This window comes from Elephas maximus, chromosome 3 (genome assembly GCF_024166365.1).
Source record: "Elephas maximus indicus isolate mEleMax1 chromosome 3, mEleMax1 primary haplotype, whole genome shotgun sequence".
NCBI lineage: Eukaryota > Metazoa > Chordata > Mammalia > Proboscidea > Elephantidae > Elephas > Elephas maximus.
Genome location: NC_064821.1, coordinates 185,629,905 through 185,646,739, shown reverse-complemented (window position 1 = coordinate 185,646,739; position 16,835 = coordinate 185,629,905). Strand labels below are relative to the sequence as shown.

The 16,835-nt window shown below is 45.8% G+C and overlaps 1 protein-coding gene across 2 annotated transcripts in view; it reads right to left on the bottom strand.

Moving 5' to 3' along the window:
- Positions 1-619: 619 nt before the first annotated feature.
- The window catches only part of TUFT1 (tuftelin 1), a 44,581-nt gene continuing 28,365 nt past the window's right edge, over positions 620-16,835 (bottom strand). For both annotated transcript variants that reach the window (XM_049880480.1, XM_049880478.1), the window contains 8 exons: positions 16,368-16,433; positions 12,782-12,895; positions 8,433-8,561; positions 7,753-7,847; positions 4,970-5,075; positions 3,827-3,910; positions 2,717-2,817; positions 620-2,175 (listed from right to left, as the gene is read on the bottom strand). In XM_049880480.1, the coding sequence (XP_049736437.1) occupies positions 2,112-2,175; positions 2,717-2,817; positions 3,827-3,910; positions 4,970-5,075; positions 7,753-7,847; positions 8,433-8,561; positions 12,782-12,895; positions 16,368-16,433 (759 nt within the window). In that variant the 3' untranslated portion in view covers positions 620-2,111. The remainder of the gene's footprint in view (positions 2,176-2,716; positions 2,818-3,826; positions 3,911-4,969; positions 5,076-7,752; positions 7,848-8,432; positions 8,562-12,781; positions 12,896-16,367; positions 16,434-16,835) is intronic.

Here is a 16,835-nt window from a genome sequence, read left to right as displayed (position 1 = left end):
GGGAAGCTAAAAAAGGAAACAGGGTCAGAGATGAGAGGGGGTTACATTTCAAGTTTCTTGGGTCCAGAGAAGATATGTGTAAATTCAGCTATGCCCCCATTTGGTCCTACAGTCAATTGCATTCTTGGCAGAAAGAAAAAAAAATCATTGGACTAATTGAGTGATCCTCAGAGATGGCCAAAAACTAAACCCTTAAACAGCTGCAGTCAGCATTTCCAGAGTTCTTTTCAATTCTGCAAAGGACGTGAGTTACTCATCTACCCACAGTGCTGATTAATAAGTTTACATGCAATCACAGTACCTCTACCTCTTACCAGCTTTTTTCCAAACAAGGACGCAAACTGGCCAAGCTTAGGGATCTCACAAGGCCACCACATCTGACAGGGTCAAAGCTAAAGTTAGCGGCCACCTCCTATAATGAGGACTCACACCATGTTGCTGAGCTGCTTGACAGGGGACATTCTAACTCCCCCGAACGCCTCAAAGTACTCCTACCATGGTGTTTGAGGTGTCTGGACCACAGATCCCAGATGTGGATAATAGCGTGGTCATCTTCAAGAGGCACTCAAGTTGTATGTTCTTTCATCCTCCCCCAAAAGTAAAATGGAACCAGGCCAGCTCAAAGAGACACATTAACATAATTTATTAAATTCACCATACAAAGAATATGTCACAGAAAAGAAAATATATACCAGAACTGGAAAGGCCCATGGAGATCATCTGGTCCCAGCCCCTCATTTTCCACATGATGGAAGGGCCAGAAGTCCCACACTCCGTTGCAGACAAGGCCAGAATGGGAGCCCAGTTCCAATCCACAGAAACACACAGACTTAAGTCTTCTGGATTTCAGCCAAGTAGAGCCTAAAGACTTATGCCATGTTTATTTTTAATTTTTCTATTTCCTATATTGCCACACTCTGATCTGTATCTCTGTAAGGCTGCAGGAAGAGCCCTAAAGAAAACCCGGTAAGCTCGAGGGTCATTCAGAGCCAGGGTAACAGGCTGATTATGGAGCAGAGGGGTACAGGAGGGTTAAGGGAAGAACTCTGTCCTTCCCCAAGAGTCCTACCTGCTTCTTCCCCCAAACAACACACATGCAGAACCCAACACCTCAGGGAAAATATCCTTGCCTTCCTGAGGTACAGGTTTGGAGGAGGATCAGAAAAGCGGCAGGTCAAGGAATGAGAGAGATTTATAACAATGTCACTTTGAAGTCAACAAATCCAGTGGGAACACTCTTTTTCCCAGTTTTGAGCAAATCCTAACATCATAAGAGAAGGTTACAAAACTTTGATATTAAATCAATTGTGAGATGTAAGCAAAAACACCAATAACTTAGAAAAATAAATACAATTGGGGTTTTGCTGGGACCAATGTAACCCAGTGAAGACATAGTTTGTAGACTCTGGGTGGAGAAGACTAGGGTGTACCTTGTGCTGCATCTTAGGGGAAAACCTAAGAGATTCTGGGAGTCTTCACAGCAGAGAAGTCACACGTAACTGTCCATGGCCCTAGAGAATCTTTCTGCTCAAAGCTACTCCCATCTCCCCAGAAAAACAGGGCCATCAAAGTCTAGGTTCACTGACTCTGACCAGGCCGTGACAGGTAGCCCCGCTGTCTATCTGTAGGAGGTCCAGGTCAGCAGGGGCTGAGGATGGAGCGGGTAGAAAACCAAACTGTTGCTAAGAACCAAACTGTGTTTGCAGAAGGAACTTCATTCCCCCAGGACACTTTCCAATCACTGTGGACATCTGTGTCTCCAGCTTTTAGGGCTGAGGCAAATCTTGTTGCCTCTCCTAACCCGATGAGGGCCTGACTTCTGGGGCAGCTGGACTCCAGTCTATAACAGAAGGGAGGCTCTGCTATAGAGAAATAACAGTAACTATGGCAACAAGGAGACTGCCCTGGCTCCTGCTGGTAGGATGGCTTCCAAAGGGCTGCAGTGTCCAGAGGAGGCGCTCATCCTCCGTCCGCCCAGCAGAAGCCCTGAGTGCAGTCAGGAAACAGTCAGGAAGTCAAAAGTCAGTGCTAACAGCCTACAGGGGTGTGGGCTTCTCCACAGGCAAGAGGCAGCAGCAGCAGCAGGTGGCCCTCTCCCTTCTCCATCCAGTTCATGTTTCCACCACTCGGATGAGAGGCAGGGGCTTAGGGCTGGGGGGCTTGGCTATCCGAACGCTGAAAAGAAAGTTGTAAACGCTGAGTGCTGTGTTGTTGCCCACCCTTCACCGAGCCTCCCCTCCATGTCTGTCCCTGGAGTCCTACTTCAGTGCTGGCTGATCTCTTGGGTTCCAAGTGCTCTGAAATGGTAATTGTTAGTGACAGCTAAGAGAAGATTTTAGGCATGCTACTTTCTTCTAGTGGCAGGGACAAGTAAAAGAGAGGGGGCAGTTAAATAACTGAGAAGTGGGTATACCTAGGATCTTGAAAGCAAAAGACCCTCTCCCAAGAAATAGGCATGTATTATGCATACACAATTTTTTGGATATGATTGCAAGGGGTGCACACACATCTAGAAGCTATTCATGGACCCCCTTGGGGTCATGGTATCAGGCTCGACTCTAGGTTAGAAAATGGTTCTGGTGGAGAGCGGATGAGATGAGAGACTGCGAGAGTAAAGTTGGATTTAAAAGAAGCTTGCTTTTGCCTTAGCACTCAAGGTTTCTCAGAGCTCCGTCTCTCCTTCCCTTCCCACCTGGGCCCCACTGCATGCACTCACCTGCCAGGGTTCTCTGTCTTGGCCTGGGCCTGGGTGCTGAAATTGCTGTGACTGACTTGCTTTTCTATCAGGTGTTCCATACGGTCGTGCATCTCTAAATTCTGTAATACAAGTTACAGGGTTAGAACTGGCCTTTTCCTGGATTGCCATTTGTCACATTCAATGGGCTCTTTCCAGTCTCTCCACCTCTGTGTCTGTGCTGCTGCTGTTGCCCCCACCCCTACCATACACACCACCACCAGGATGCCCTCCCTCCTTATCTGTTACTCCCGATGGGTCTCTTCCTCCCATCTCTGCTTCAGCCTCCATCCTCAAGAATGTCCTCCCAATAACTTTGTACAACACTGATCATTTCCTACACATCTTGTATATACTATATTTCCTGTCTACAACTGCCTGTAGTCAGCTCAGCTATTCAATTGCCCTTGTTGATATATACCTATTCTATAAAGTATTCTTAGGTCTTTTTAAAAAATATTTTTATATTTTAGATCTTTTTAAAATATATATGTACATATATTTTTATACTCTTCCTAGGTTTTTTTTTTTTCCCTAATTTTATTTCCGACTCTAGACCACAAACTCCCTGAAATACACGATTTTATCTCTCATTTCTGTCCCACTACAAGGGATCATCACACAGTGACGGCGAAGCAACCTCCAGGCAGTCAATGGACAAGAAAGGCTCCACAGCAAAGCGGAAATCAAACTAGGAAGACAGTTCATTAGCTAATCAAGCCCATCATCTTGGCCATGGAGAAGACGTCACCTACAGGATACCTCCTCTTTCAAGGTCCAGCTCCATGGCCAGCCCCTGTGCAAAGCCCACAGGGTCAGAATTAAGAGGTAGCCTCCATGTTGCTGTGGCACAGGGTTTGCATCATGATGATATGTCACTTGAGAACAGGGACAGGTCTCATCATTGTCAGCAACTCCCTGAAGGTTCTCAGAAAATGTTTACTCAGCTGAACTAAAGATCAACCAGCCATCCCAGATGCTCACTTCTGAGCAGCAGCTAAACAGAACCAAGACCCCCTCAATAACCTCCCTATATCCAATCTTCCCTTCAAGAGCCCTGCTCCCCTTTCACGGGCTGCCTGGCATACACACCTCTGCCTCCAGATAGGCGACTTTCTCCTTGAGCTCCTGAATGGTCGTGTCCTTTGACTGGATCACTGCTTTTGAATTCTGGAGCTGCAAAGACGTGGGAGACATGGGAGCTCATTTTGAAATGACTCATCACACGCTCATCGAACTTCACCCTCATGGCTGGAGGAGCCGGCAGAGATGAAACACGGTGCTTTGTACCTCTCCCATGGTTTGCTTAGCTTTTCTAGGAAAGCCACATTTCAGCCAATATTAAGCTCTTGATTATTCCAGGAGCAGGAAGGGGATGTAAGAGGTACACCACACCGATAATCCAAAATAAGGGATGATTCAAAAACCATTCCATTTGGCTTTGGAAAATACAAATTATTTACTCATTCAAGAAATATTTATTGGAGTGCTTAATTTATGACAGGCCCCGTTTTAGATAACGGGAAACAGCAGCAAACAAAACATAAAAACCCCAGCCCTCGCAGGGCTGACATGCAGCAAATGTGCCCTCTCAGTGGTGAAAACAGTTAATGCACTCAGCTGCTAACCAAAAGGTTGGCGGTTCAAGTCTACCCAGAGGCGCCTCTGAAGAAAGGCATGGAAATTTACTTCTGAAAAATTAGCCATTGAAAACCCTATGGAGGCAATTCTACTCTGACACACACAGGGTGGCTGTGAGTTGGAGTGGACTCAACAGCAACTTTTTCTTTTTAAGTTCCTGAAACAATTCTGCACATTGGCATATCCTGAGTATACTACACCCTATAGCTCAGGTGGCAGAAGACAGAAAATTTGCCATGAGGCACAAAGGTTGCCAGTCTTCTGTAGCTAATTGAGTTTACGGTGACTCAGTTATTCATTTACCAGCACTCTTCATAGAATATATGAGAGACTAACCTTTTCCTTCTTTTCCCATTGGAAAGCAGAAGCCAATGGCCAAAAAAGTAGGAGAAATATAGAAGAAAAGCAAATCCCAATAACCCAAACTCTAATAATTGGTAGCTATAACGTTTTATGGGAAGCACATGAGTATAAAGCCGAACTCCCTAGGAGAATAAATTAAGTGGAAGCTTATATTTACAGGAAAGGAGGGCTAGACTCAACGTGGTGACCTCCAGAAGAAGTAGTTCAAGGCACCTGCTTGGACCCTCTTACCTGCTCTATCATTTGCCGAACTTTCCGCTGCTGGCTCTTAAGCATGTCATCCAAGTGGTGGATCTTCTCCCGCAACCCAGCCACCTCCTTTTCCAGGCTAGCAGCCCTGGAGATAAAAACCAGAAGGCTGAGACAAGGGGGAAAGATGCCTTGTCTACCCAGTCACAGGAAAATCCTTGGGTGCGGGAGGTTTCCATCAGGTGTGATTCCCTCTACCTGATCCCCAATGGTCTGCCCAAAAAGAATAGCTGGTAGGACACCTTAGAACATCATGCTGGAAGCATCATCAGAGGTCATCTACAGTCCAAATGAGGAAAGTGAGGCTTATAAAGGTTAAAAAGGATATGTCACTCTGGACAGCTCCAGAGGGCAGAGCTAGAGCCCGTGGATGGATGTTTCAGGGGGGCAGTTTTTTGTTTTGTTTTTTAACTGTGCTTTGGACAAAGGTTTATAGAGCAAATTAATATACATATTGCTTTCTGACACTGGCTGCCAACCCCATGACATGTGAACACTCTCCCTTTCTTGAACTTGGGCTCCCCTTTACCAGCTTTCCTGTCCCCTCCTGCCTTCTCGTCCTTGCCCCTGGGTTGATGTGACCATTTAGTCTCATTTTGTTTTATGGGCCTGTCTAATCTTTGGCTGAAGGGTGAACCTCAGGAGTGACTTCAGTACTGAGTTAAAAGAGTGTCCGGGGGCCATACTCTCTGGGTTCCCCCAGTCTCTGTCAGACCAGTAAGTCTGGTCTTTTTTTGTGACTTAGAATTCTGTTCTACATTTTTCTCTCACTCTGTCCAGGACTCTATATTGTGATCTCTGCCAGAGCAGTCGGTGATGGTAGCTGGGCACCACCTAGTTGTGTTGGACTCAATCTGGCAAAGGCTGTAGTAGTTGTGGTCCGTTAGTCCTTTGGACTAATCTTTCCCTTGTATCTTTGGTTTTCTTCATTCTCCCTTGCTTTAGTCAGGGCGGGACCAGCAGATGTATCTTAGCTGGCTGCTTGCAAGCTTTTAAGACCCCAGGAGCTACTCACCAAAGTAGGATGTAGAATATTTTCTTTATAAACTATGTTATGTCAATTGAGCTAGATGTCCCCTGAGACCATGGTCTTCAGCCCTCAGCCTAGCAATTCCGTCCATCCAGGGATGCAGCTTTTATATTAAAACAGGGAAGACTGTTCTCAGATGAAAGCTGTCAGAAGGTGGGCTGCCTCATGTGTAATGAGCTCCCCATTACTGGAAAGATTCAAGTAGGAGCTGGGATTATTGTACCCAGCACCATCACGCTGTTGGTGAGGATTTATACCCGGAGGGAAACAAGATTTGAGGATCCTTAAAGCCTCTTCACATGACTCTGTTTCTCAGTCTCCTGATCCCCAGACCACGGTGTTTCTTTTGCATCTTCTAAGCAAACCAGGCCATAACCTCATATAGCAAGCCCCTGGGGAGTGTCCAGGAGCTTCTGAAGAACTGCAGGTCCCATGGACCCTCCAGTTCCACCTGAGGAAGCTGACAAGCACACGCTACTAGAAGACGGCCAGTGCTCGGCTGGAGGCCGAGGGGTTACAAGGCAACCTGAGCAGTCCAACATTCCTTCCTAAACTTCAAACATTCTGGGTTTCCACCCACAGCTCTCCAGTATCCCTACTTCTCGATCTCCTTTTACGTAGAAAACTTGCATTTGTAAAAGCATTTTCCCGAGCCTCGGTTTTGGACGATCTGGTCCTTTTTGTTTTTCCTGCTCCTCCCCTCTCTTGCTCATGAGTGGCTCCACCACAGAGGAAGAGGGAATGCTGAGCAATTTAAAGTAATTCTGATACAAAGGTGAGTAAGGAAGGAGGCTAGAATAAGATGTCTGCGTTTTCACGTCAGGCTGGCCTAAGATGTAGTTTATTCCCAAGAAGAGAAAATGTCCCCATAAGACTGAGGGGTGACGGCACCCAAGACAGCGCCCAGGCCTTAGTAGGCCCTTCATGTAATGTCTACTGAACTATAAAAGGCTCAACTCATACAATGAAGATCAGACTCAATATGATGATGTTAAATCAAATTTGATTTAACATTTGAGATCTTAATTAATTGCCAACAGCATAAAGAATTTCCAAATTCCTGAAAGTACACAATGGCCCAATCTTTGCTCTGTAAGTTTCATTGGTTTGGGGTCTCTGATCGTAGGGAATCTGCACAACTCTCTAATTTGGGAGTTAGAAAAGATCTCAGAGATCACCTGTATGCCACTGCTGACAGGTGGTTCTCAGTTTCTATCTGAATTGCTTTAAGTGACAGGAAGTTCAGTCTCTTCTCACGAAGCCACTCTATTTATTTTTCATCAGCAGGATTCATAGGAAGTTATTCAGTTTTTACCCTTAACTGGTTTACAGCTGGGTTTTGTCTCTGTGGTGACGGAACTGTGGTGAAGTACACTGAGTACAATAATCTCTGGAATAACATGCTGCTTTTTTTTTTTTTTTTTACAGCAGATGCTTTGCCAGCCCTTGCTTGACCTTGGCTTCTTTCTTTAGTAATAACGTAAGGAAAAAACCATAAAGGCCTTTTCTGTAGGTTATTACTCCGTGGAAAATGAACTCCCCAGAGATGGCAGCCTCCCAAACAGTATCTCCTTGGGCAGGGCCCCACCCTGGGCAAACATGCTGTGAGTCAGGGGTGGAAGATCTGACATCAGCACCAGCTGCTTCCCCGTATCTGGCCACCATGGAAGCTGCAGCCTACGTGGCCCACCTGCCCCAACCTGCACCCCAGCTTCACAGTGAATAGGGCCCTTACTTTTCCTGTTCTGCTCGGCAGTCAGCACTCTGGGTGCGAAGTTCCTCCAAGGCTGTCTCCCCTTCCCTGACCTTCGCCAGTAAGGCCTGGTGATCCTGGATGGGCCAAAGAAAGGAAAATCTGGGATGAGAGAATGGCAATGGTTTCTGTATTTGGTGTGACATAGGCACCAGGGCTGAGACTCGGCCTCTACTGGCCTGGGACAGCTGCCAAGCAGCAGCAGGCCAAGCTGGTTTGATGGGGCAGCCTCCCCTATCAAGGATAACCCTCCCCACCCTCAGCACACAGAAACTTCCCAGTCTTGCCTAGCCACCGGAGGGAGAGCCTGGCCTCCCATTATTCAGGCCCACCTGCCAGCTATGGCTGCCAACCCTGAGGTACCAGGCTGAGCAGATTCTTAAGAAGCTTTTAAACCCCAAAGCGGCAGTTCAATAAGAACCCAACTAAAATGGAAATGGGTTAAGCTCTAGTTAGGGAGAGCTGAAGTTTGATGAGAGAAAGACTCTCCTATTCATTAAAGCCTAAAAGTTGTTTGCAGGTATGTGCCAAAGGAAGCTGTGAAGTGTCCTTTTTTTGCAGCTGCTTGGAAAAGGAGAGGCCCAGCAATCGCCTCAGTCAATCCTTAGGCCCCCTCCCTGCCCAGGAGCCTAGGCACTGAAAAGCAAGACACCAACAATTACCGTCTCCATCCCTAACAAGCGCCTCTGCAGGTCTCCGATTTCCACCTCTTTCTGCTCTACTTTGTCCTCTTCTTTTTGAAGGGCCACATTACTCTCTTCTGCTTCTTTCTGGTACTGGCTGAGTGTGACCTATAACACAGGATAAAACCAAAACCAAACCCATTGCCATCAAGTCAATTACAATTCATGGTGACCCCATGTGTTACAGAGTAGAACTGTGCTAAACAGGGTTTTCTTGGCAGTAATCTTTACAGAAGCAGCCAGGCCTGTCTTCCGCAGTGCCACTAGGTAGGTTCAAACCACCAACTTTCAGTTACTAGTCTAGTGCAAACCACTTGTGCCACGCAGAGACCCCCAACACAGGATAGGGATGTGTTAAATGGGGGCAAAGGGGAAAACTAAACATGGATATAAACCTTACAAGAGAACCCAAGAACAGCGGGTGGTGGTGGGCTCTGGAGCGGTGATGAGGGAAAGGAGGCAACTCTGATGAGCACACGGCCCCCTCCGATGCACTGCTCTAAGACCACCTCGAGGGACTCGAGCAGAGACCCCAGACTGATTACTAGGGTTAAGCGGCACATAGTTGATTGAGCTCCACTTTAATGAGACACCTGGAACCCACAAGCACCATTTTTCAAATGAACTCTTCAATATCCCCACGAATCCTCCACTGCCACCCCAGTTTAACCAAATGATGTGACTTTCTTGCGAATTTAAAAGCTAATAATCCAGGGGAAGGTATTTCCATGTCCTTCTTTTCATTTCCCCAGCTCTTTTTCACCCTTACTTCAAGTAATATTTCTGCCTGTGTACAAAGGCCATGATGGAACATGGAAGGGCTGCTAGGCATCAGGAAGCATTTGTCTTTTAGCCAAGATGAGAAGCCAATTTCGAAAGGATAAAAGCAGGATTTAGAATTAGAAAGATCCTCTCACTTGCCCCCTTTCCTCCCACCTGTGTCTTGACAACAGCCACTCAGCTCAAACAGCCCTTCTTCCGGAGAGTCTTCAGAGCCTTGAGGAGGTGCCCTTCCTTTGTGTACCCACAGAAAACACACATTCCTTCCTCTCATAGCACATGCCGAATTTTGCCTGGTTACTTGTATGCACCCCCCAGGAGGCTGTTAGCTTCATAATGGTAAAGACCTTGGCTCCACTACATTTCCAGAGCTCAGCACAGTGCCTAGCACACAGTAACTGCTCTATGAAATTGTGAATGGAATTGATCTTCATCTAGTCCAATCCCTTCCTTTTACAAGTAAAGGTCTGGCCTATTCAAGGTTCACAGCTAGTGAATGAATCCACTTACTTCACCATCCATTTCAATTCACCCCAGTCACCCCAAACCGCCTCCCCAGTTACTTTCTAAAAAACAATCCAGGTAACCGCTGGGAAGCCCGGTCAGGCCTGGGTAAACAACACCAGCAGCCAGTGTGCCTGGCTCCTCCCAAAGTCAGAATCAGGGAGGAAAAAGCAAAGTGCAGGATGACGTGTGATGGGACAGGTCCGTGCTGCACGCCAGCCCTGTCCATAGCAAACTCTCTGCAAATCCTTCTTGACAGTAGCAGCCAGTAGAACGGGAAACCTAAGCTTAATGGCGGGTTATTTTCACAGTAATTGACAATCCTGACCTTCCTACTCCCTGGTTCAGGAAAGTAACCTGTTGCCGTCAAGTCAGTATTAACTCACTGTGACCCTACAGGACAGAGCAGAACTGCCCCCATGGGGTTTCCAAGGCTGTAATCTTTATGCAGACAGGCTGCCACATCTTTCTCCCTCAGAGTGGCTTGTGGGTTTGAATCGGAGCTTTGAACTGGTTCAAAATGGTTAAGCCACAGCTGACGGAAACAAGGGCAGCACACGTGTTGCAGAGCAACCAAAGTTCTTGCCCGTGGGATTTTGTCCCAAGTAGGAAACAGCATTGCCTTGCTCAAAGATGGTGGCTGACTGTACCACTTTGAATGTGTATCACTCTCCACCTTCCAGCCAATAATCCAATCTCCCACATAAGGCTTCAGAAGCAGTTCATAACCAAACAATTTCAAACCAATTCGAAGCCCTGGTTGAACCACCGACCTTTCGGTTAGCAGCCAAGTGTGTAACCACTGCACCACCAGGGCTCGTCTCCCCTAGAATAAAAATTAAGCGCCCTCAATTTAGACTTCAGGAGCCCAATGCAGGAGACTGGGTTATTGGCAAAAATGTGAAGAACAAGCATTCACAGCAGCGCAGGCAGCTGCCATCTTTGAGCAGGGCAGTGCTGTTTCCTACTTGGGACAAAATCTGATGTGCAAGAGCCTTGGTTGCTATGCGAGCATACGCTGCACTTATTTCCGCAGGCCATGAATGAACTGTTTTGAACCAGTTGGAAGCCCTGGTTTGAGCTGCCAACCACTGTGCCAGGAGGGCACCTTTCAGGAAAGTAAACCAGAGGAGAGGCTGAGAAAAGCCCTCGAAGTGCCCACACTAGCCTAGAACAGACCAGCCCACGGGCAGGACCTTAAAGACAAGGCCTCTCATTTCTGCACGTAAACACTGTGCTCAGAGCACCATGTAAACAGGGCCTAGGTGCCATCACAAAGTTGAAAACAAAGACTCCCCTTCCACATCTGTCCCTGTAGCTCTAGCCAGCCCTGCCTCAAAGGAGCACCTTAATTATAGGAGGGTGTGCTAACCCATCCCAACAGTGGGAACAACCCAAGAAGTGTCTCCTATTGCAAGTGGAAGCTGTGCAGCGTGGGGTTAAAGGAGCCCTGGTGGCTCAACGGTTAGGGGTTAAAGAGTAGCCTTTCTAAACCCTGGGCACATAGCTGCAGCCTTCGGCCTCAGGCCTTTACCAAGAACACTTGTGCTCATACTTTGAAACTCTGGGCTACCAAAGCCCTCCTTGTGTGTGTGTGTGGCCAAAACCAGTGCTTCTAAGATTTCCACAATTCCATAATGCCTTTCAACACAGAAATTTCTTTCCGAAATTCACAGCCTGGTCAGCATTATAGCCTCAATCTCTGCTTCCTCCTGTTCTGCTCCCAGAAGGTAGGGAACTGCTGGTTGCCAAACTGGTAAACTGCCATCCCAACCATCCAAATGGTGGAATCTGAAACAAATGCAGCAAACTTATCACACAGCTATTTCGCTCTGAGGCCACAAATTAATCCCAGTATTGCCCTAAGTCCAAAACATTTAGGATAGGAAAATCTCCTTGTTAAAGTGATTACTAAGAAAAATATAGAATGTTCTTCTAAAGTCCCTTAGAGTGATGAAGTGCTCTCACATGTACTACCTCACTCAATCCATACACCAAACCTGTGAGGCATATTGTATGAACCCTTTTTACGAAAGTGGAAACTAATGATTAAGGAGGTTAAATTATTTCTCCAAATAAGACTTTAACTAATCTAGACATGGTTTGTCATTCTTAGTGCCCTTCACTTGTACCCTCAATCCTCCTCCCAAAAAGTCTCTCTCTTGGTCCCATGAAAACGAAGAGTTCAGGCTGGCCTTCCTCTTTCCACCAGCTCCTGGCGTGCCTCAGCAGGAGATAATCCTATTATTACATATTTACAACATTAACAAAGACTTTACATGTAGATGAACAATAGCAGATGGTTCATCTCACACAGAGTGGTTAGAAAAAACACACCTACTGTTTGCCCAGTGAACCTTATTTCATACTCAGAATTTTCTGGAGATGATGGAGGACCTCACACATTTTTAATAGTGGGGGGCTTTCACTGTTTACTTACAGACATCTGTATTTTTTTAATCTTCTATAATAATATAGTATTACTTTTATAACAATAATTAAGATGCACGTTCAAGGTTACAAAGCTCTGTACAGGAAAGCTGAGACTGGAGCTAAAGCCTTCTGACTCCATGAGCACGGTTCTTTCCACTACAATGCAGAGTCATCCATTCAGCCAGGCCACATTTATGAAGCACCCACCTTATGCCAAGTGCTGTGCCAGACTCTAAGGAGTCAGTGGTGAACATGACAGTACCAGTCTTTGCCCACATGGTGTTTGAGAGCCCAGGGATCCTGGGCATGCAGAAATGACTTCTGAACTACGTGCTGTCCCGGACCGGCATTACCACTCAACTTCGTTACAGCAGAGAATCAAGAGCTGACCTTTGAACTATCAAGACCAACCTTGGACAGCAAACACTGTGAATGTCCAGGCAAGGGAAAACAGACAGCAGGTGCCTCAGGCTCAAAGCCTTGTCTTTCTACTTGATGGCACCCAACCAGAAAAGTCAAGAAGCCCACATGGAGAAAGTCACTGGCACCTGCCCAGTGAACCTCAGCAGCCCATCCCTTGGAGCACCTCCTGCCTAAATCCCAAATCTCACCTCGAAAGCCACCCGGTCTGACTGGTGCTGCCGCTCAGCCTCCTGCAGCTTGGCAAGCAGGTCCCGCACAGTCTTCCTTAAGCTCTCGGTGTCTTCATTCATATAGGTGTCCACCTATAGTCACAGCAAGGAAGGGAAAGTGAAGTCACTATGCTTGTGACCTGGTAAGAGAAGGTAGGTCTGTCCACCCGTCCACTGGTTTGGACCACCTTGACCAGACCACCCTTATAAAAGAATTCACACACAACAGGAGAGTTAGTCTTAGGAACTAAAGCTCTGAATTATTCATATGAAGACATTCTCCCTTTATACCCTGAAGAACTGAACTAGTCTTAAATCACCAATCACCTAATTATTTTAGGGCACCCTCAGTAATTTTTTTCAGTAATTGTGTATATACATATCAACTAGCTGATGTGTATGTCCTGCTTCCTTCCTTCTGACTAGAGCTCTCAGAGAGCAGAGACTATGTTCCCCTTCAGACGATGGTTCCCCAAGGGCAGGGCCTATGCCACACCCATCACAACGGGAGCATCCCAAAGGCACATCTTTTTTTTTTTTTTTTTATTGTGCTTTAAGTGAAAGTTTACAAATATACACCTTGCTATATACTCCTAGTTGCTCTCCCCCTGAGACAACACACTCCTTCTCTCCACCCCGTATTCTCCGTGTCCATTCAGCTAGCTTCTGTCTGGTTCTGCCTTCTCATCTCTCCTGCAGACAGGAGCTGCCCACATAGTCTCATGTGTCTACTTGAGCCAAGAAGCTCACTCCTCACCAGTATCATTTTCTATCTTACAGTCCAGTCAAATCCCAGTCTTGGGCTAACAGAAGGTCTGGGGATCACGACCAGTCTCAGTCAGACTATTAAGTCTGGTCTTTTTACGAGAATTTGAGGTCTGTATCCCACTGCTCTCCTGCTCCATCAGGGATTCTCTGTTGCGTTCCCTGTCAGGGCAGCCATCGATTGTAGCCAGGCACCATCTAGTTCCTTTGGTCTCAGGCTGCTGTAGTCTGATTTACGTGGCCAAAGATGCATCTTTTATTGTTTTTTGTACTTGGCACAGATATGAGCATTTAAAGGGTTACTGATGGATGGGCAGGTTTAAGGCAAAAGCACACAACTAGTCCAGGAATCTGATTTGATATAGGAAAAGGTGTCTCATCGAGGGTACTGCTCAGTCTCTCTCCCAGACACACCCAATTGTGGGCTGGTGGTTCGGCTCAGCTGGCGTGTAAGGTCTCGCCCCCAACTCTTGCTTCAGTTATAAACTCCCTGCAAGTCTGCCAGAAAAAGATCGCCCTGTCTTGCAGCACCTTCAAACCAGAGCATGGGGCTCTCAGTTAGGAGGAGGGAGACAGGGTCCCAGACGCGGTATTATTACCGAGTCCTGTGTACTTTCATTTCTTTCTCTGTGAAGCAGTGAAGACTCCTTACCACGCCCTGCCTTACAGGCTGCCTCAAACCTAAGCAAGATAATATCTCGTAGGGCTTTGAGCTTATGAGAAGAACGGGGCTGAACAGATAATACCAGGTGTTATTATAATTTGTTGCCAACAGCATATTTGTCAAATATGGTGATCCACTTGAAGGGAAGAATCCAAACTGCACACCTAAAGCAGGTGGCTAGAATCACAATATTCTAAACCTAGTTGTCAACAGCTACCTGCTCAGTTCCCCTATATACACACCTAAGCTACTGGGCTGGTAAAAATGCATTAAAAGCCTCCTATTTCAAATAGTTTTCCAAGACTATTTAATGACATGGGAATTTTTCACGATATAATATGAAACTAAAAAAGCAAGCTGCAAAAGTCTGCATATACCAGTTAGAAAGAAATGGACTAAATTTTAACACAGCGACATGGATAGATCCTAATAACATGGTGTTGGGTAATAAAGGAAAAAAACAGAAAACAGACATAGCACAAGTCTGTCACGTAAACTGAAAACAAACATATTTTACGTTGTTGTTGCTGTTAGGTGCCTGTCATGTCAAGTCCAACTCATAGCAACCCTATGTGACAGAACAGAACCGCCCCGTGGGGTTTTCTAGGCTGTGATCTTTATGAGAGCAGACAGCCAGGTCTTTCTCCCATGGAGCCACTGGTGGGTTTGAACTGCCAACCTTTCGGTTAGCAGTTGAGCGCTTAACTATTGCACCACCAGGGCTCCTTACGTATTTTATAGGCATATTTAAAGCCATATATTGAATATATGGGAGGTAAAGGGAGGGAGGACTGGAAACGAAAGGGCAAAAAAAAAAAAAGTAAAATCAGTGAGAGGCCTTGATGGGACCAATGATGATAATGTGCCAAGAACTGACAGGAGTATCTAATTCAATCGGCTTGAGGGTGGAAGAAAAGAAAGCCCAGTCCAAAAAAATTCCCAACTGACCAAAGAAACAAAATACAAAGAAACACTATATACAGCATAACCTCAATATTGTAAATGTATGTTTGCATTAAAGGAAAGTTCACCAAACTGTGGTTTTCTCTGGGTAGATTACAACTGATATTTCTTCTTCTTTCACTTGTCTGTGTTTCTGAATTTCCCAAATTTTCTACAATAAGCATGTCTTGTACTATCTTACAAAGTTGTAAAATACAAAAGCAAATGTTACTTCTTAAAAAGTACAGCCATGAAAGGAAACACTATGCAGTTATTCAAAAGAATGAGATAGATCTATATGTATCTACATAAAAATAAATTTAAAAATTAAAAATCAAGCTACAGAATAATACATTTGCTGCGACCCAGTACATGTGAAAAGTATGTGCACATACTGTCCTATAGGGTTGCTATGCATTGAAATCAACTCGATGGCACTGGGTTTGGTTTGGTTTTGGTTTATGTGCACATTATATGCATATATTTATACACGTATATAAGATAAGGGTATGTATATACATTAACATAGACACATCGGGTATTTCAACATGGTCGTCTGTGTATAGAAAACCGCTCTAAAATATTGGTACTCAATCCTGATTAAACATAATAATCAACTGAAGTGCTTTTAAAAGCACTGACGTCCAGGCTACATCTCAGAACAATTAAATTACCACCTCTGGGGAGGGGGCCCAGGCATCTTTTAAAGCTCCCAAACCAGTTGTCGTCGAGCCAGTCCTGACTCATGGCAACCCCATGTGTGTCAGAGCAGAATTGTGCTCCAACGCGTTTTCAACGGATGAGTTTTTTGAAAGTACAGCGCCAAGCCTTTTTCCCGAGGTGCCTCTGGGTGGACTCGAAACGCCAACCTTCCAGATAGTATCTGAGTGCGTCAACGATTTGTGTCACTCAGAGACTCCTTAAAGCTCCCAGGGTCATCCCAATGGACAGCCCAGGGCGAGAAGCACTGCTCTAGAAGGATCTGCCCACTTCAAACTGGTAATAGTAAATACTTCCAAAGAATGGAATTAGGGAACAGCTTTTTCTATTTCTCTATTGTCTGAATTTTACAGCAAGCAAATATTCCTCTTGTATTTTGTGAAAGAGAGAAGACAATAAACTAGGGAATGAGGAGGTGGATCCTCTGTCCCCTGACCAAGCAGCGGTCACCATGGTCTTCCCTCTGTTCCTTACCTCAGGTGGGCTGCTGTATAAGGTCGTCGGACTTTCACTAAAGCCATTTGGCTTTTCTAGCACCACCTGTTCAAAGAAAAAGAAAACTGGTAGTTAACCCAGTCTCAAGCAACCAAGTCCAAAACATTATTCTCCTAAGACTGCAAATCTTACAAGGAAGGAAGGAGAAAAAGAAAAAAAAAAGACTTCCAGTGCTCCGTGGGAAAATGGAAAGAAGAGAGGGTGGAGAAGTGGGTGAGGATTTGAGAGGGACTATTTTTTATATAGGGTTGCCATGAGTTGGAATCGGCTCAGCAGCAATGGGTTTTTTTTCACCCCAGCCTTGTAGGGAGAAACAAGGAAGCCTAAGGCTAAAACCTTTCGGCAGGTTGGAAAATGCAGGGCCCCCCTTCCTTGCAGCCCGGGGAACACAAGCAGCTGCATGTCACAAACAGAAACAGTTTTCCTCGCCTCCAGGGATCCTGACAA